Source organism: Fragaria vesca, linkage group LG6 (genome assembly GCF_000184155.1).
Source record: "Fragaria vesca subsp. vesca linkage group LG6, FraVesHawaii_1.0, whole genome shotgun sequence".
NCBI classification, from domain to species: Eukaryota; Viridiplantae; Streptophyta; class Magnoliopsida; order Rosales; family Rosaceae; genus Fragaria; species Fragaria vesca.
The window spans coordinates 13,418,096-13,439,047 of NC_020496.1; the positions used below are offsets into that span (position 1 = coordinate 13,418,096).

Genomic DNA, 20,952 nt, shown 5'->3' on the forward strand with positions numbered 1-20,952 from the left:
AAGGCACAAGCCCTCAACATATCCTCCAAAGTCTGAATAGTCCTCTCGGACTGCCCATCAGTCTGAGGATGAAAAGCAGTGCTGAAGAGTAATTGGGTACCTAAAACTGCCTGAAGAGCTCCCCAGAATTTAGAAGCAAATCTAGGATCCCGATCTGACACTATTGATTCAGGCACACCATGAAGCCTCACAATTTCATTCACATAAAGCTCCGCCAATTTATCCAATTTATACTTCTTTCCCACTGGCAAGAAATGTGCAGACTTGGTGAGTCTATCCATAATCACCCAAATACCGTCATGCCCTTCACGGGTACGAGGTAAACTGAAAACAAAATCCATGGTGATGTGATCCCACTTTCACACTGGAATAGACAACGGCTCAAGCAACCCAAAAGGCTTCTACCTTTCTGCCTTTACTTGCTGACAAATCAGACATCTACTCACATAAGCTGCAATTTCCCTCTTCATGTTTGGCCACTAATAATAATCCTTCAAAATCCTATACATTTTTGTGCTACCCGAATGAGCAGCATAAGCAAAACTATGAGCTTCCTCCATAATCTCACTCTTCAACTCTTCATTTCTTTTTAGAACACAAAGCCGATTCTTAAACAATAAAGTCTCATCCATTCTAACTGAGAAATGATCAGCTGCGGCTCCACTCAAAGCTCTTTCTATCAATCGAACTATGGAAGGATCATTATTCTGTGCTTCCCGCACTCTATCAACCAAAACTGGCCTCACATGAAACTAGCTACCAAAGCACCAACCTCATCTACTGATAAATCCACCCCTGTAGTTCGCAACTCACAAAGAAGTGGAACTCGAACCGTCTTTATATGAGATAAAGATATGGAGGGATTTCGACTAAGAGCATCAGCTACCACATTAGCTTTTCCAAGATGATACTTAATAGTGCAATCATAATCATTGATTAATTCCATCCACCTTCTCTGTCTCATATTTAGCTCTCTCTGAGTGAATATATACCGAAGACTCTTGTGATCGGTAAAAATCTGACACTTGGCTCTATAAAGATAGTGTCTCTCTGCAAGTTCCAGATTATGAGTAGGATAATTCCCCTCATGCGGCTTCAATTGCCTAGAAGCGTAGGCAATAACTCAATCATGCTGCATCAAAACTCCACCTAGACCACGTCTAGAAGCATCACAATAGACCACATACTCTCCACTATCATCCGGAAGTGCCAAAACAAGAGCACTTGTCAAGCAATTCTTCAATTCTTGAAAACTTTTCTCACATTGATCTGACCATTCAAACTTAACCCCCTTCCTGGTCAATCTTGTAAGAGGAGCAACAATCTTTGAAAAATCTTTCACAAAGCGCCGATAATAACCTGTTAATCCCAAGAAACTACGAATCTCCGTCACAGTGGTGGGTCTTCTCCAATTTGACACAGCTTCCACCTTTTGGGGATCCACACTAACTCCTTCTGCCGAAACCACATGACCCAAGAACCCCACTTGATCTAGCCAAAACTCACACTTGCTAAACTTGGCATATAACTGAGAATTTTCCAAAGTCCGCAATATTAATATTAGATGCTTGGCATGCTCCTTCTCACTTCTTGAGTAAACCAAGATGTCATCTATGAATACAATCACGAAACGATCAAGATATGGACTAAACACCCTATTCATGAGATCCATGAACGTCGCGGGTGCATTAATAAGTCCAAATGGCATCACCACAAACTCATAATGACCATATCGTGACCGAAAAACAGTCTTGGGTATGTCCCCCTCTCGGACCCGCAACTGATAGGAGCACAAAGTGTCACGTTCTTAATATGTTTATACCCTTTATTTACCCTTTGCTAACTCCTATTTAGTTGTTTTAGCTTTATATTTGTGTTTAGTGTAGAATAATTACTTAATTTAGAAATATGTAGTTTTTAGTATTAGAATACATAGTATTTTCGGATTTGAATAATTTGGTGTTGAAATTGTGCTAAGTGTTGGAAACCCTTGTTTACTCAGGATTTCTGTCTTGATCAAGATTCCATCTTTCCTCGAAGCCTAGTCCATGAAGGAGAGGTCCAAGCCAAGTCCAATATGGAGAAGAAGATCTAAATTCGGCAGAATTTCAAGAATATCCAAACCTTGAAAATCTGGATTAAATCGGGAGAATTCCTGTGCACGTCTGTCAACTTCAACGGACTCTCCAGGACAGCTCACAATGAATCAGAAAACGTGCCAGACATGAATAGAAAGCTACGGGAGTCTAGTTTCCAAATCAATTGGAATCACCTCAATATCTATTTTCTAGAGGGAGTTATGACGTAATCATCAGACGGAGGTCCTTCTGCCGAAATTGAGAAGAACTAGGAATCCTAAACCAACTTGGTTTAGGCTTTGTGGCCGACTTCTCTAGGGTTTTTCCTCTATATAAAGCACGACTTCAAGGACAGAAGATCATCATCAACCAGTGTAAATAACACCAAAGCCGTTGCCGAAACTCCATCAACCTCCAAACACCACAATCCGATCCCACCTTCAGCATTTGTCCAAAGCAAGTAGCCTAGGATTCCGCTCACTCGAAGAATAGAACAAGTAGGGATATTCTGAGAGTGTATTTCATCTTCTATTTTCGGATTGCTATGTGTTTGTTCTCGTTTTTGTTTGTTTTAGGTTTTTGCTTAAGTATATTTCGATTCTTGTCTATGAGATAGAAACACTTTTGAACCATGTTTTGAATTAAAGTTTTCAATTTTTAATCAATGATTTTAGGTTTTTTTTATGCCGTGAGTTTTATGTCTAAATACTTTAAGATTTTCGGTGCATTCTTCCATTATCATGTGTAGTTGATACAAGTAGTTGATATTGCATGTGTTAATCATCCAAAGTTCGACTTTGATACAAGTAGTTGATAAGTTGCATTGTCTTTGTTATTTCACCGATTTTCTACCTATGTTTGATTTGGACTTGTGCTTAAACACATCGATTCTTTATGTGATACGTAATTGCATGATTAGTTTATGTGTGTGACCTATAAGTAGAGCACGTAACCGAGCTTGTTTGTGTCACGATGTTGAATGAAACCCGTAGTCTAATTCTAAGTAGGTCTATGCCATAGGAACCACGTAGGAACTTATGTGCATATCAAATTTAGGTTGTATAATTGCTCACGGTATAGACTTAAATGAGATTAGAGATCGTCTTCTTTGTTCTTACATGGTTGTTTGGTTAGTTTGCATGATTGTTGGTTGATCACATGTAAATATGTATAGAGGTAATTTAGGATTTATTTTCAATGTTTATTCCAAAATCATCAAAACCTTTAAACCCTATATGCTTATTTCGACATTTTTATTAGATTAGATGGATCTACCCTGTAGTTGGATCCCCGGTTTAGAACGATCCTTGCTTGCTTTATACTACGATTGATTTGTTGACAGGGTTAATTGATGCGTGTGCAAATACGTCTTATCAAATGGCGCCGTTGCCGGGGATCCTTCGGGATCCTCGATCTTTTTAATTGTCGAAATTTGCATTGTATATATGTCTATATGTTTATATTTGTAAAGTTAAAACCATAAATTTGTATATGATGTAATTGTGTTTTAATTTGTTTGAATAATGTTGTAGGTTGTACTGCACAGGAATAGGTAGGATCCCTTTTGTTAATTCTAGCCTTAACCCTTCTTGTTTACCCTCGGGTTTGCATGAGGTTGTGGGCGGCTTTTATTAACACTTAAAAGTCTTTAACTAGTCCTCAACTTAAAAGTCTTTATTAAAAGCGCTTCCGTGTATTAAGCATGTAAGGCTGTGTGAATAAAATTTCTCATCATAAAATAAGCTTGTGAAATGCACTCCCCGAAAAACAATATCGATCGACCATAGTCTCTTCTTCAGTCTTAACTTCCTTGTTCTCAGTGAAATGGCGGCAACGAAGGGCAAGTTGGTTTACAACATTTACAGAGCGGTGAGCCATGGCCTGTCTCCATTGCTCTACCTCCACCTTCACTGGCGTAAACTCCGAGGCCTCGAGCACCCTCTCCGCTGGCCCGAGCGCCTCGGCCGCCCTTCCTTCCCTCGTCCTCCGGGCCCACTCCTCTGGTTCCACGCCGTCTCCTTAGGTATCTCCCATTCCCATTCTTTAGCTTTTCATTTCATTCATGAAAACCAATTGGTTCTAACATTTGGGTGCAGGGGAAGGAATGTCTGCCATTCCTGTCATCAAAGAATGCATTCGAAAGAGGCCTGATTTGACCATTCTGATGACCACTACGACGTCTTCTGCATTGTAAGATCTGTATCTGCATTTTCCTCCTCCACCCAACTCAACATTAGGTCAAAGTTTGAATCTTAATGCCAAAGTTTAAATCTTTACTTGTACACTTCATATGTGCAGTGAAGTAATAAAGAATCGTCTTCCAACTAGTGTCATTCATCAGGTACCTTTTTACTCGTGTTACAATGTATTAGTCTTTTATGGAAAGATAGAATATTTATGGTTTGATGTACTGATACTCTGTGATTGAACTAGTTTGCGCCGATTGATACCCCTTCTGCTATGGAAACATTTCTCTGTCACTGGAAGCCAAATGCAATTGTGTTAATGGAGAGTGAGCTGTGGCCAAATTTGATCATCGGTGCTTCGGAAAAAGGTGTAAGTATTATATCTCTCAAATGTGCTTCCCTGAATTTATTTTGGCGTAACGTAAATGAAACTTAATGTAGCTCGAGTATGACTTTTTAATTTTACCCTATATGATTTCCTCCGAAGGTTGCATCAGGTAGCTTATCTTCGTGAAAATAGTTACTTAGCTTGTCTACTTTTTCAATATGCTGATGAGGTTGTTTTGATGTTTTGTGTATTGTGATATGAATATAATTCTGGTGTATTTATGTCATGTTTCTGAACTTAGATGACCCTTATATGATTTCAATTCTCTTCAGATCATGCTGGCATTGTTAAATGCACGGGTATCTACTAAATCCTTTAAACGTTGGTCGAGACCAGTGCTTCTTCCACTTATTTCATTGATGCTCTCTAAGTTTTCATTGATTGCCCCATTGGTATGTGCTGCTATACTTTATTTTGCAGTAACCTGTGTGTTCTGTTGTTAGTGCTCTAATTGATTTTGTTGCAGAGCACTGCGCAAGCAATCCACTTTCAGCTACTATGTGCTCCACCTTTTGTCATCAACTTTTCCGGTGACCTGAAATATGGTATGATTCAGAATGAGAACTTACAAGGTTTTTATGTCTTACATGTGGAATGCAGATGAAGCTTATGATTTATTCTTACCTTTTGAGGGTCAATTGGAAAGTTCAAAAGAATTTAGACCTAAAACATATGAGAAACTTGTAAAGAAGGTGATCATCTATCATAAAACCTAATCCAGATATTTTTTTTTTTTTCTGTTTAGTTGTTGAAGAATTTGACATTTGTGAGGGAGAGACAAGAAGTATAGAAGATTTGACATTACACCTTTCCCACAGGCAGGTTTGGATGGCTTCTTCCATACATAAGGGGGAAGAAGAAGGTGAATTTCTGCCACCTAGCCTTAAGTTATGCTCTGTATATATGGTGTCATCCACTCATGCGCATGCTAGATTTTCATTAGGGACCTCACCTGTATCATTAAAAGTCATCTTGCCTCATTATCAGAAGTTAGTTTCTTTCACATACCATCTTCCTGATTGTATTATGCAATTGCACATGCTACTAATTTCGTGCCACTAAGGGTTGCAACTTCATTGTTAACTGAAGTCGTGCTTTTTCATCTGGTTAGTTCATGTTGTGATCCATTTCTTTTTCTATTAGCTTTCACCATGTAGTGACATTCAGCTAAACCAATAGCCACTTCCTTTATGTCTTCCCTCAGTATGAGTGAAGGAGTATTATTCTGACAGAGCCATTTGAGCAGATATTTGGGTGATACCATAGGAAAATCATAAATAGTTTGTGATGTTAACTATTAATATCTTCCAATGGGGTGGGTTCTTCTTATGGATCTTTATTGACTTGTTTCTGGTTTTGACTTTCTTTATGATTATCTAAATAGTAACTTTTTGCTAGTTGATTCATGTTGGTTGAAAAACTCACTAATACTATCTGCAGTAATACTAGGCATTCACAAAGTTCTCACGCAAGAATATCCTGATCTGTTCACTATTATTGTACCTCGGCATCCACAGCATGGAAAAGAGATTGCTCAAGTACGACCACATGCAATTTTATTGACATTTGATTCTTGATGATCTACAGTTGTCTTCATTAAGATTTACTACCTGAAATCTATTATTTAATATTACATGTTAATCATATTTTATACTGTTTTCTTAAGTGGTGCAGAAATTGTGGAGAGAAGGGCATGGTGTAGCTTTGAGGTCTCAGCATCATAAACTTGTCGAAGAAACAAATATATTGGTGGTGGACACATTAGGTCAGCATATTTTGGAATCTTATACCTACTTGATTCTCAGACAAATTCTATATGCATGAGGATGGAGATCTTTCATAGTTAGATTGTCCTACAGTTGCTTTAGGAAAACGATTCTTCTCATTATATGTTTTCCATCCTTCATTTTTAGGTGAACTGAGACACTTGTATAGGTTAACTCCAATAGCTGTAATTGGAGGTTCCTTTTTTCCCAGTCTTTCTGGTCACAACATATCAGAAGCTGCTGCAGCTGGCTGTGCCATTTTGACTGGTGAATATTTACTTCCAAAGTTCCAAATCAGATGTTGATTCTAAAATAAAACTCAGTGATAGATGCCTGTTCTATTCTGCCTTTTCAGGTCCATATGTCGGGCACTTTTCATGCATGGTATTGGAAATGCAACGATTAAATCCCTTATCAGTTCTACAGGTGTGAATAATCATTATCCTCTGTTCTTCAAATATCATTTTTAGGCTGTTCAAGATTTAGCTCCAAAACTTAAAATGATTCATAAGTTTCCATGTAATATTATCACTTGGCTAGTCATCGAAAGCATTTTCACAAATCTAGTAGTTTGAGGTTAATCCTTTGAATTTTCAGTCAACATCTTCTCACAGTATATCTTAAACGAACTAGATTACTAGAGTACATCATACATGACATCTTATGAACATCTGTTCTAGAGCCTATACAAATGATTATATTAGAATTTTCAGGTAGAACTGACTACTTCCAATTTCCAGGGTGAGGATCTCTACATTTGGCAAGACCAAAAAAAATATATAAAATTCTGAATCCAAGTCAACTGTAAGAAAACAATTTTATTTGGCACTGGGTAGAATGGGCATTGTTGAGGTTCATTTAGAGTATTTTTTGAAGCATATTTCTGGTGTGTTTGCAGCGGTTTTTGTTTTGTTAAACTTAATAAGAGTGCACTGTAACACCTGTATTGCCTCTTCTTTTGTGGGGAAGATAATTTTTGTAGTGGTGTTGGTACTAGTTGTCGTGAATTGTTTAAGGTGTCTAAATAGTGTATCACCATCTAAACCTTGGACATGATCAATTCTCGATCTTTGCTCATTAAAAGGACTTCTCAAATGTCAGCTATTCAAGGAAAAAAAAAACGCATCTCTTTGATCTATGTGGCATACCATGTCAATGATTGTGCAGGTTTCTGCTGGATTGGAACTTGAAGAAGCTCTCAGAAAGTTATTGAGAGATGTTAAGATATTAGAAGAACATCGCGTAGCTGCAAAACAAGTGTATCATGCTCTGTCAGGTGGAATTGTTGGCAATGTCTGGAATCTACTAGATTTTCATATTCTCCAACGCAATTTGAGCTTAAAAAACAACGAAGATCAGCATGCAATGGTAAATTTGGGTAAAGTTAATGTTTCTACTCATTAGTATGTCCAAAATTTAGTTAGCCTGAATATTGCTTTTGAATTTGTTCTTTGAAGGGGAATTTAGTTGCGAGCATTTGTGTGCCCTCTCATTAGGACTTGACATATAGTATTCTCAATTTCTTTTCCATACAAGCCATAAAGAATGCTGACAATGAAAAGTATTTGGCCTGCGTCTTAACTTTTTTAAAACATAAGACAATGGAAGGATGAATGTAAAAGAATACACTGTTATTTCCCATATGTTGCTTGCCCACTTTGATTTCTAAAATCCATCAAATGATTCAACTTATTGATACACAAGTCTGAGCACATTTCATGCATCCTAATTCTTATGCCACTGACCATGCTATTTGGAATGCATTCGCTAATTATCATGTTTGGTGTTATGCTAAGTAAATGCAATCCAAATAGCTACTCTTGCTGCTTCTTCTATAAGGGCTGCAATAATTAAATCAAGCATGATGATCATTTCTCAGAAAGCCATGAAGGGGCAAGAGAATTGATTGGTGCTTGTACATCTTCTAAGAGAGTGAACTATATCTTCAAAGAGAAACTCATCACAAGGTATAGCTAAAGGGCCAGGGTTAGCATGACCATACTCTTCATATGCTTGGTCTAGCAGCTGCCGTAAAACTGGGTGGTTCAGAAAATCCGTCCTTACAACAAACCGTCTCCTCGCTTCCCCTACTACCACGGCCAAGTGACCACGGGGTACATCCTGGGGTGGTTTCTTTTCTCCACCTCGGGCAAGCCTCCGCCTCACCTGCATTTTGTTCAGCTTCACAGTGTTGCAGATGTCATGTCTAGAATATTGCTCTCTGGGGGAAGCCTCATCCTTGTGAAGTAAGGTTTCAGACATTGTTGGTGTAACCAGTTCAGAGTGGAGGCAGGTATTTATAGTTGAGGAAACACCAGAATTTAACCTATATATCTTATAACTACTAACTGCATATGTGGCTGAGATTTGGCGACTGATCTCTGGGTTTGATGTTGTTAGGTTCTTCACATCACTTGCTCTTCTTGGTTCTCTGGAGTGACAGTGACAGGTCCAAATTCATGTGAGGCAAGTGCATGCCTAATACATATTCCTGTTAACATGCCAGTTTAAAAACTTTCCCAACATCTATAGTGGAGGTTGTGTTACATAAGTAATTTGTTTCATCAAAGAGGAATCGCTATCCACAACTCTGTTAATCCGCAGGGTCGGTTGGCTTGTAGTTTTGTCCGACAACAATTAGTTGCCGAAAATTGACCAGTGTCGCTGCAACTTGTTCTTTCTCCAGGAGCTGCTATATTTTCTGGAAATCTGGAACCACCAAGTAGAACATTAACAGGCTAGGCCTTAACTTTAGATAACTTTTCATCCACAAGAACCAGAAAGAATCACCAGGTAGACATTTGCTGGAGTCGATCATATGATCCTATCGGTGAGTAAACCTTTATCGAAATTGTTTCATTCATTGCCTTGGTAATTATGTGTGTATCAATGATTAAGCCCTTTCATCTGGTAGTATCTCTATAATTCGTGATACAAGATAGTTGAGTGTCTTTAATAGGACGAGCTTTGTTTTCCTAGTTTGCAGGTTCCGAATGTGGAGGATGATTATCCATTAGGTTGGTCTAATCTCTAATGCCTCATAATTCAGGGCTATAAATGGCCAACAAAACTGAAATCTGTGACAAAACAAAGAACAGAGTCTCATTGTCCTGAGTAATCACTCTCATCGTCCTTGTCTGTACCAGAAAGTCTATATGAAAGTAGAAATGAACATGGACAGTGTACAAGAGCTGATGGCTTTGTTTTGTCTTCTTTTGAGTTTTTTCGATTTGATTGGAACATGGAAGTTGTAGAGTCGTCTCTTGGCCAGTTCACGTTACTTGGTGTTGGGGACAAGAAGGTTGGCTTCCTTGTGTATATGTTTTCATCTGGAATCTACAGTGACGTAAGGTCTGATCAGAAAGGAAATGGCTTAATCCTCATCACGGATATGAGATTAGTGTTCTACCATAGATGCCAGATGACTAATATCATCCCTAGCTCTGTCCACTTTACCAATCTCTACTTGATTTGAAAGAAAGTCTTTCTTTTATGGGTTTTGCCCCAACCCTATTTCTGAAAATCAGAGCTACAATTAAGATAAAACATAAAGAGAGCTAGTCGAATTCACAATTTTAGTATACCAAGCAGTTTAGTTATACATCATTGTTATATTAAGTACGAGCACTATATCAATCTCAAACCTTCTACTTACAGAGAAGAGACCCCAATAGTACTCAAAAGAAAATGGAATTAGGCCATGATCAACAGCTCAACACCTTTAGTAGCCATAAGCATCATCTTAGTATTAAGAAAAAATCAAATGCTTAGGAGCCCTTATGAGTCACCTCTTCTCCTCTGATTTAGGACCTCATAGCAATCTGTAGTAGAGAGTGTGGTTGGAGTATTTTTTGAGTTTCTCTTTAGATTTTGTCTAAGAAGGTAGCTCAAACAGAGAGTCGATCTCAGATGCTCTTATATCTTAAACTGACAACAACAAAATAGTAATGAACGAGTTCTTGAGGTCTTTCTGTTACCCATGAATGTGTAAAAAGGATGAGTAGGAAGTATCTTTGAGGCTGCTGAGCACTCTATCTGTCTTTCATGGAAAATAACCAAGAAAACAGTGCAGAGGCTGAACCTTCTACTTTGGCTTTATGTCTATACTGAAGAAACTTCTTACGCATAAAATAACACCCACTTTGTCTCCTTTCTCCAAAAACTCCAACATAATTCGAAAAATTACTCAGCCAAAGCCAAGCTTTTGATCACTTTTGTTTTTGTTGTTGTTGGTGTTGGATAGTCGAGCTTTTGTCTGCAGTTGGCTGATTATTGAGGCAAAATTGGAGCGCCAATCGCGCCATCAATCTATCCCTTCTTCTTTTTGCATGTGTCATAATTTAAAATCATAACCAACAAAGCAAGTAAAGAATAATATAGAGAGGGAAAGAGACTGTGATCTGGGTAAGCAGTTCATTCTCTTTTGGAGACACAATGAGCTTCATGACTTTAGTCCAACTATGATGATCGCTGACAACTGTGAAGATTAGTGTTTACCCTAAAAGGCTAAAATGAACATTCCATCAGATCTGTCACTGGCCAATTCTCTACTGAAAAAAAAAATGATTTACTATAATGTTGTAAAGATATATTTTTGATTGTATTTGCACATCGGATTAAACTGTTTTTTTTTTTCGAAAGGGGTTTAGAACCCAGTCTAGACTCACGGGTTAAAACTCTTAAGCCAATTGTAATTGTCTACTAACAAGGCTCGTCGAAACGACAAAATGTTAATGTCACTGGTTCATACTAGTCTGTTATATATAGTTGCCGATTTGTGTAGTTTTAATGGCAGATCATGAAGTAATATCTTCAAATAGTGTATCTGGAGAATTACCAATTGCAGTTTTGAGACTGTTGAATGTTCACATACTCTCGTAGTACCTAGATTATGGCGCCCTTACCCATGAAGGCACTCCATGTTTGCTTTCGTCCAAACAGTGTTGCTCTTCGTCAGTCGCATTGCTGATCATGCAACAGTAATATCTGTCTATCTCTCTTTTTCTCATCACTTCTGCATTCAGATATATACTTGTACGCAACTGTTGGAATTTGATTGATCCGATTTCAAGGTCATATATAGAGATGGGCAGACACGGCTCGACGACTGTTTAATCAGGTTGTCTTTCTTGTGCTCTTCTATCATCATGTAAGGTTGTTAAGCAGAGACAAACTTTGCTTTCCTAAGACTCAAAGTGGTAATAAGCAACAACAGGCAAAGTTAATCATGCACCTCCTTTATGTAAAAGCCTAAGAAAGTAGTCCAAGGCCAACAAAGATGATAAATCATACTCTGGGTTAAAATTAAAATTCTATAGCTACTGAGCTAGGTTAAAACACCAGATGAGAACATGAGATTATTGGAGTTAAAGTCAATTCCATTTTTATAACTATTGCTCAATGCAAACTTGCAGAGGGTAATATATACAAGTATAATATATGACAAAAATTATAATAAGACATTTGATTCTTACCCAGAGAGTAGACATTTGAATTGAGAGACAGATGATTCCTATAAATGTGACAGAAACCCAAGTATGAGGCTGAGAAGGGATTAGATTTTGAAGACAAAATTGATGAGGAATTTGAATTTGAATTCTGGTAGCTGGTAATTAGCCTAGTTTCCTGATTTTGATCTTTGGCTTAAAGCCAATACGGATTGGCCAAAAGTGACTTCCAAGTAGAAGTAATGAAAATGAAATGCTGCATATGCCTCTCCTTCCTTTTGTAAAGATTCAAGTAGCCATAATCACTTGAGTCTCATAGCAATTGCCTATTGATTGCTTCATTAGTTTTAATTAAACTAGGTAGATGTCAATGTCAGTGTTATGAGTGCGCACATATATTTGAGAGGCAGTTAGGGTTTATTATTTGACTTTCATCACTTAAACTATCGTTCATCTACCAGGAATATTTATAACATGTTACGAAAAACTGTTAAACTTTACAAAATGTCTCTATACTTCAGAAAACTTTACATGCTCTGTTTACCTAACATTATGCAGAAAATGTATTCTAAAACCAAATGCCAAACAATCGTACTAGAAGCGCTGCCGACAAACACAATTTCACCGTAACAATGACAAGCCTCAATTTTACCAACTTGTGAAGTGTTACTAGTGTACCATGCCATGGACCACGGTCCTTGCAGTGAGTCCCCCCATTCACCTTTGCCTTTGGTCAAGTAAAAAAGTGACAAAGATGTACCCTTCCCTCAAAACCCTTTACTCATTCCATACGAAAGGAGTGGAAAACATCAATCATTCCCACAACCATTCCATGCTCCTATTCTCCCCCTTTAATCATACCCCCTCCCCCCAAAAGCACACCATATCATAACACTCCTCTATAAAAATAAAAAGAAAAAGTAAAAAAGACAAAAAATAAAAATTAAATAAATAACTTTTCTTTTTCCCCACTTATTATTATCTCTCTCTCTCTCTTCACTCTTTTTGAAAAAACACTCTTACGTTCTTCCCTTCTCTTCCCGCCTAAGCTCGCAGAGCCATGAAGAAGAAGGCTCATCCCTCCGCCTTAGCCTTCCTCCTCCTTCTCACCTTCACTAAACTCTCACTCTCTTCTCCGACCCCGAACGACACCTCAGCTCTAACCCAGTTCCGCCTCCAGACCGACACCCACGGCTACCTCCGCTCCAACTGGACCGGACCCGACCCATGCAACCCTCCATGGGTCGGAGTCCACTGCTCCACCAACAACCTCCGAGTCGTCGGCCTCACCCTCCCTTCTCTCAACCTCCGCGGCCCTCTGGACTCTCTCGCTCAGCTTGACCAGCTCCGCCTCCTTGACCTCCACAACAACCGCCTCAACGGCACCGTTTTGCCCTTAGCCAACTGCACCAACCTCAAGCTGCTCTACCTCGCCGGTAACGACCTCTCCGGCGAGATCCCGCTGGAGTTTTTCTCTCTGCGGCGCCTCCTCCGCCTCGACCTCTCTGACAACAACATCCGCGGCGCCGTCCCTGACGGGTTCTCACGTCTCAGCCGGCTCCTCACGCTCCGCCTCCAGAACAACCTCCTCTCCGGCAAGATCCCCGACCTCTCCGGCTCCCTCGCCGACCTCAAAGAGCTCAATCTAACCAACAATGAGCTGTACGGTAAACTGCCGGAGGGTTTGCTCACTAAATTCGGCGAGGAAAGCTTTTCCGGCAACGAAGGGCTCTGCGGCTCGTCTCCGTTACCGTCTTGCTCCTTCACTGGAGCTAATACTCCTCCCTCGGCGGCTTCTTCTGAAACGGTGCCATCTAATCCCAGCTCTTTGCCGCAAACAAGCATTATAAACGAGCCGAAGGTCAAAACCTCGAGAAAGGGGTTGAGTCCTGGAGCAATAGTTGCAATTGTGATAGCTAATTGTGTTGCGGTTTTGGTCATCATTTCGTTCATTGTGGCTCACTACTGCGCCAGGGACCGAAGCTCGAGCTCGATTGTGGGAAGCGAAGCGGGGAAAAGGAAGAGTGGGAGTAGCTATGGAGGTGAGAAGAGGGTGTATGCTAACAATGGGGGTGGTGGTGACAGTGATGGGACTAATGCGACTGACCGGAGTAAGCTAGTGTTTTTCGACCGGAGGAAGCAGTTTGAGCTCGAGGACTTGCTGCGGGCATCGGCGGAGATGTTGGGGAAAGGGAGCTTGGGGACGGTGTACAAGGCGGTGCTTGATGATGGTAGTACAATGGCAGTGAAGAGGCTCAAGGATGCGAATCCTTGTGCGAGGAAGGAGTTTGAGCAGTATATGGATTTGATTGGGAAGATTAAGCACCCTAATGTGGTGAGGCTTAGTGCTTATTACTATGCTAAGGAGGAGAAGCTTCTTGTGTATGATTATCTGCCTAATGGGAGCTTGCACTCACTTCTTCATGGTAATTGGTGTTTAAATTATCAAAATTGCTGAAAATTTGTCTATATTTTTGTGCTTAACTGTTGGAGTTTCTGTTGTTGTAACCAGAGAATCGCGGTCCGGGGAGAATTCCTTTGGATTGGACTACAAGGATCAGCTTGTTGTTTGGTGCTGCTCGCGGACTAGCTCGGATTCATGAAGAGTTTAGTGCTGCAAAAGTACCTCATGGGAATGTGAAGTCTTCCAATGTGCTACTTGACAAGAACGGCGTGGCTTGCATTTCTGACTTTGGATTGTCCCTGCTTCTGAACCCGGTTCATGCCATTGCAAGGTTGGGAGGATACAAAGCTCCTGAGCAGGCAGAGACCAAGAGACTATCGCAGCCGGCAGATGTGTACAGCTTCGGGGTGTTGTTGTTGGAGGTTCTCACTGGGAGAGCTCCTTCCATGTACCCTTCTCCTGCTCGCCCACGCATGGATGAGGAGGAGCAGGCGGTGGACCTGCCGAAATGGGTGAGGTCTGTGGTGAAGGAAGAGTGGACTGGGGAGGTGTTTGATCAAGAACTTCTGAGGTACAAGAACATTGAGGAGGAGCTTGTGTCAATGCTCCATGTGGGATTGGCCTGTGTGGTGCCTCAGCCTGAAAAGAGGCCTACTATGGCTGAAGTGGCCAAGATGATTGAGGACATAAGAGTGGAGAGATCTCCTCTTGGTGAAGACTATGATGATTCCCGCAATTCGCTTTCACCTTCCATTCCCACCACCGAAGATGGGCTGGCCTGATCGTTCTTGCTGATCCTCATGTTGCCTATGTAATGTCTCTGCCGGAACTCGGTGTCTGTAGTATCGTCCTCAGTTTCATTTGCATTGTCTCGCTGCGAATTGCTGCTACTGGTAGCTCATTCTGAAGCCTTATTCTTGTTCAGTTGTGGTCTCTGTAATGTAATATCTGTAAGTCCTAGTATTTTCAAATTGTTGCAGGTGAGTGGATTGATCATCTTACCCAGTAGTTTTGAGTAGTTGCTATTATGTATGTAGCTTTGTAATAATGTCTCTGAGTATCCTTAATCAAGTTAAAACTTGAGAATCGTAGTCAGAAGAAGCATTTCTAGCATTTTCAATACGACAGCTCATTATACATCAGTTTTGCTTTTGGTGAAATAGACGGTTAACAGAAAACTTCACAATTGATTCAGGCAAAGTTGCAAACAGTTTTCTACTATATGATCCGTTTCCTGCAATAGCCACCGGCTTTATCACCATTTACGGCCAGCAGTTCAATAAGAATGGGAAAGGCAATACCAAATCCCAAACTCATCATCATTCTTTATTGACCCTCCAATCCATATATCATTGTTGCGGAATTTAACACTTACCCCGATTGACAATTTTCGAGCATCAGCCTTTGACAGAACTGATCATACACAGCAGCGATATAAAGAAATGTAGGAGTTCCAAGATGCATTTATACGATTTAAAGTTTACACAGAGAAGTACAACAATAATTTCAGTGTTTCATGGATCATAACTTAGAACATAGATAGAGTTTACATACTAAATGTACCAATAAAGAAGCTATCCTCATATGCATCAACAATCTTCCTCAAAAGTAATATCTCACCAAGTTCATACCATTTACAAGACAATAAAAAGAACACTAGCACCACCATAATTTGGATAACTTAAAGATGATCGTCGATTAAGTAATCATCAATCACTAGCTAATGCTACAATAGTTAGAATCTATACTCTACCTCTGCATAGTCAGGTGACAAATCGTTTTGCCAAGGATATGCAGTCTCAGCAGGTAGCCCAGCAACCGCGAATACTCCTAACTTGACCCCTACCTAGGGCTACTGACCTAAAGATACAACAGCTCCGAGTTTTATAAATTAGCTCAGACTTTGAACCTGATCAATCAGGGTACCAACTTGTTCTCCACAAAGTGCTTTTGATATATTTCCCGCCTCTAGTAGATTAAAGATCACAACTGCACATAAACATAAATTGCATTTCATCCCCCATGTACATGGACAAAGGTACTTGAATGATTTAATTACTCTTCACAGTTTCTTAGACCCATGCTTGGTCACAAAATGTGGACAGTTGGATGATTCAATTAGTCATTATTATTCAAGATAACAGAACTAACCCTCTACAAGTATACATCTCTAATTTGATGCATTCAATTACTAACAGTGGGAAATGCCTGCACCAAGGTAAAGCACAAGTCTGGAGCTAATTACAAACAAAATTTTAATGTACTTACCCGGAATCCTGTTGTCTTCGCATAAGGTTAGTGCCATTGTGTCCATGTTATGCTCTCCTCTGACAACCAAATCCCTGAAAGAGATGTGCTGGAACGTAAAATTATTGTCTTGAGAAGTGCGGTCATACACACCATCAACATTGGTACCCTTGAGTACTGCCTCTGCATGGACTGAAAATCAAGGACGTTAGGTGCAAGGATCCATGTATGTACCATATGATTGTGTTCTAAGAGCTGAAGAAGAGCAATATCTCAAAATGTGGTGTGACATATTTGAAAGATAAAATGTACAGAGACATACTTTCCGAAGCTCTAAGTGCTGCAGCTGTGTCAGTCGTAAAGAGTGGATTACCAGTGCCTGCACCAATTCCAGCAAATATTACAACCCTGCCTTTTTCGAGATGCCGGATGGCCCGTTGCCTATTGTATGGTTCAGCAAGCTCTGGCATAGAAAATGCACTTTGAACACGAGTCTGGATTCCCATCTTCTCAAATGCTGACTGGAGCAATATCGAATTCATTACAGTTGTCATCATGCTGGTAGACACATGAGGATCAACTTGTTTAGGTCATACGATGTTTGGATATATTTATGAGCATCATACTATCATAAACCTAGCAATAAGTAGCTGAAGATAGGACACCAAAGTACCAAATTCAATGTTCTCCCTCTACAATACTTCTATGACATCACTCACACATTACACTTAAGTCTCCTCCCCAATTCAGGCAACTAGTCACATGATATTACTGTACAGCAGATACAGGCGTGTTTGAAACACTTAGGATATGAAATAATGCATCCTATAGGGGTACATGTACAACACTTATAAGATAGTTGATTCATGAGCCCTCTGAGAAGTCACCATACAAGTCATGATGACATGTAGCTCTAGATCAGAATAAATAAAAGATCATATTGCAATTACATTTTCATGTGCAGTAATTATAGGCTGTGAAACTGTCAGCCTTATTATAGTTCCTTACTGAAAAGCAAAGAGATAAGTCGGGTAACATCTAATTTACAGGCACTGGCCGGAAATGAAAAAGAAAAGGGATTGATTCCATACAATAGACAAACAAAGAATGCCCAAACTTCTTCTGATCTTCTTCACTTAGAAAATGCAACCATGATGATAATATTCCAAGGGTACGGAGGACATGCAGACATGCAGTAGGCATATACCCAGTCGGGATACCCATGGGTTACACTAGTACTATTTAAACTTTCTAAAGATGCCATAATCCTAAGTAACATATGATCCAAGAACTCAAAGACAACGTCAAAATGCAGTATGAGCCATAAACTTACCCAGCCTGGTATGCGGTACTTCTGTCTAAACCTGTTTCATTCACCCATGTATTTCCGCAAAAGAAATTGCGACCTCCAACAACAATTGCCACCTAGTTCACCATACAAAACGTAAGTAAAAAACAATGCTGAGCACAGAAACTTGCACATGACAACAAAGAGATCATTACCTCCACCCCACTGCGGCAAGCCATTGCAACTTCTCTCGCAATCAGCATTGTCAGCTGCACAATCAAAAAACACATAACAAACACTTGTTCAATAGAAATAGCATAACAAAACAGACAATTAACAAGCAGAAATGAACAATATTTCAAAGAATTAACGGAAATGCATACAAACCTTCGGGTCAATGTTGTTAGCAGCAGTGCCGGCTAGAGCAGCACCACTGATTTTGAATACCACTCTTCGCCATTTAAGACAAACTTTCGGATGCTTATTCATCAGAGGTGCAGGACTAGTAATTGCACTTGCATTTCTGCTTAAAACAAACAGCAGAGAGTAACCAACAGCACTACACCATCAACCAAACAGATTACACCAAAAACCAAAAAAGAAAAAGAACAAAAATTTTCAAACCTCTTTGATTTCAGAGGAGTGATACCGGAGGAACTAACCCCTCTGTCATCATCAGATGTGGCCTTCGTCGGCACCGAATTGCCGACGATCTGCTCCATTCTCTTGAACCAAGGCCAATTACTCGGCGAATTGCCAGAATTGGTCATCCTGTGCCTCTCGAGCTTGTACCTCTTCTTCAGATTATCCACCTTGTTCTTGCACTGCTCGACGCTCTTGGTTTGCCTCTCCGACTTCTGGCTCACCACCACCGCCACCTCCTCCCAATCACGGCCTCTCAGATTTCCCCGATTCAGCTGCGTGAACTTGTCCAGGTACGCATCGAGGAGGCAAGCGATCGCGCCGTCGCTCCACTCCTCTCGATCCTTCCGGTACTCACCGGCGGAGACCGCCGAGGATTTCGATCTCCTGATGATAGTGTACGATGATCCTCCTGCTCCGCCTCCGCCGCCGCCGGCTCCGTCGCTGAGCTCATCGGACTGGTCCTTCCTCTTCGACGCGACGTCGTTCTGATCCGTGCCGCTGTCGAAGGGGTTGAACGCGGCGGCGTCTGCGTACTCCTCGCCGTCGTCCTGATCTTCGCCGGCGTTGGTTTTTTCTCCGCTGGAGACTGGCTGTGGGTTGGTTCGAGTGGCGAAGCGGGCCGCGTAGGGAGGGGGAATGCGGTGGGGGGCGGGAGGCGCGTGGCGGTGGTTAGGGTTTGAGTCGTTACTGCCGAGGATAGCGAAGTCGTCGTCACAGGAGGCCATTACAGAGAGGAGCGGACGTTACGGTTAGCGGGGGGTTTGGCGGAACGACGACGTTAGAGAAGGAGAGGAGGGGAGGGGGAGAGAGAGAGAGACGAGGAGACGAGGAGTTTTGACGGAACGGGGGGAGGAGGCGGGGGATGGGCCGTGACGTCTTTTGTGACGGTCCCGTTAAGTAATGAGTAAGAGATAAATAGTTGTTTCATGGGATTGGAACGTGGGTGGGACCCGGTTTTCATATTTTTGGCGTTTTGGGTGGTCAGGACCAGCTGATCTACTCATCTACCTTTGTGCTTGCCAGCAGGCAATACCTGATTGGCTGATTGTGTTTTATTTTCTTTTATCTTCGGTGTTTTTTTTGAAGTACTTCCGAATTTTAACACAGATAAAAAATGAAATGGGTAAAAAATCTTATTTAACTTCAGTTATTAAGGTTAAAAATGTTAAACATGAAAAAATGGGGAATTGACTCGTTTTTTTATATAAATTCGTCCAACGATATATTTTAGGGTGCATCTATTGTTACCCTACAAACTATTTTGCTCACCCCCACATTCTCTTCACACCTTATTTATATATTTTTAATTGTAAATCTACTTTGTTCACCCATTTACAATACCTAAAATACATATTTCTCAAATCTGCTTTGTTCAACCTACATTCTCTTCACCATTACTCCATAATTCTAAGTTTTTTGAACTGATCTATGCGTTGTTTATAAATACGGTACAATTGTCCATGAGAATTTACATACAAAATCGACATAGAAAATAATAAGTAAATGGATAGACAAAAGCGTCAACAAAGAAAAAAAAACAAACAAAAAATACAAACAGTTCACCTCATCTTCAGGTTGAATACTAGCGTCTTCAAACATAGAACGACCGAATATGATAAATTTATGTTAGAGTTTATGAAGAACGTACGTGTTCATCCAAAAAAACAAACAAAAAAAAGGATTTGTAATTTTTAACAACTTATTATCCCTTGCTGTAATTTTACATCAGATCTTTTTGGTTTTTTAATAAATCAACCATATGTAGGGTGAGCAAAGTAGTTTGTGAGGTGGTAATAGACGCACCCTCTTATTATAACAAAAAAAATACTCAATAAAATATTATATATTTAATTTTATTCTCGTTGGATCACGTGAAAAATTTATATTTGGGAAATGAAGGCTTCGCTACAAATTTGGGAAATGAATCATTATTTTTCTTCTTCATCCCCGTTTTAAAAAATGAGTTGGAGAAACTGTTGGACCTAAAAAAAAACTCAATATTCCTCAAAATTGAGAAAATAGAAAAGCTGTTACAGATATTCTTAGGGCCTAAAACCTACTCAAGCCTAATTTCTCTCTGGTGTCGCGATTGGTCTCCAGGAAACTTAACCACATCAACATTTCTTGCGTCGACCCCAAACCCATGCCATCAACAATGCCAACTTCATCTTAAACTTGAACCACCACAAAAACCTCAGACCTATTTTGTTTAGATTCCAATGAATCCTTGCATTACCATGAGCCACACCGGCCTCCTCTACCTACGCAACAACCTCACCTCTCACACTCTTGGTTCTACACATCAAAATCATGCCTACCATCTTGCACGACCCTCAGCTCGATGTCAATGCACCACTGCTCGCCCTCAAATGGCGTCGCCAAATGCCGCTTGCAAAAAACCCTAGGAGAGCGTTTTTTCCAACTCCAACAATTAGTTATGGATCCAGTTTTGCTGGTTAGCAAAACTAGCAAAACTGGATCTATTAGTTATTACCACTAACTC

At 40.3% G+C, this 20,952-nt stretch overlaps 3 protein-coding genes across 3 annotated transcripts; 2 read left to right on the plus strand and 1 right to left on the minus strand.

Moving 5' to 3' along the window:
* The first annotated feature begins 3,902 nt into the window (after window positions 1–3,902).
* Window positions 3,903–8,532, plus strand: LOC101297278 (3-deoxy-D-manno-octulosonic acid transferase-like). Its single transcript, XM_004305322.1, has 13 exons — window positions 3,903–4,101; window positions 4,175–4,268; window positions 4,377–4,419; window positions 4,512–4,634; window positions 4,925–5,044; window positions 5,119–5,197; window positions 5,398–5,514; window positions 6,093–6,190; window positions 6,327–6,417; window positions 6,566–6,685; window positions 6,774–6,844; window positions 7,586–7,786; window positions 8,298–8,532. Exons 1-13 carry the CDS (start codon window positions 3,903–3,905, stop codon window positions 8,322–8,324), a joined length of 1,383 nt encoding a protein of 460 aa, XP_004305370.1. The 3' UTR covers window positions 8,325–8,532.
* A 4,362-nt stretch (window positions 8,533–12,894) lies between these two features.
* On the plus strand, window positions 12,895–15,381 carry LOC101311589 (probable leucine-rich repeat receptor-like protein kinase At1g68400-like). Its single transcript, XM_004302997.1, has 2 exons — window positions 12,895–14,291; window positions 14,378–15,381. Exons 1-2 carry the CDS (start codon window positions 12,926–12,928, stop codon window positions 15,049–15,051), a joined length of 2,040 nt encoding a protein of 679 aa, XP_004303045.1. The 5' UTR covers window positions 12,895–12,925; the 3' UTR covers window positions 15,052–15,381.
* A 322-nt stretch (window positions 15,382–15,703) lies between these two features.
* LOC101297570 lies at window positions 15,704–19,174 on the minus strand. The gene is made up of 7 exons (XM_004305323.1): window positions 18,429–19,174; window positions 18,192–18,327; window positions 18,020–18,073; window positions 17,850–17,941; window positions 16,839–17,074; window positions 16,538–16,708; window positions 15,704–16,258 (listed from the first exon to the last, which is right to left on the minus strand). The coding sequence occupies exons 1-7, from the start codon at window positions 19,172–19,174 to the stop codon at window positions 16,161–16,163; spliced, it is 1,533 nt and encodes a 510-aa protein (XP_004305371.1). The 3' UTR covers window positions 15,704–16,160.
* Between the last annotated feature and the right edge of the window lie 1,778 nt (window positions 19,175–20,952).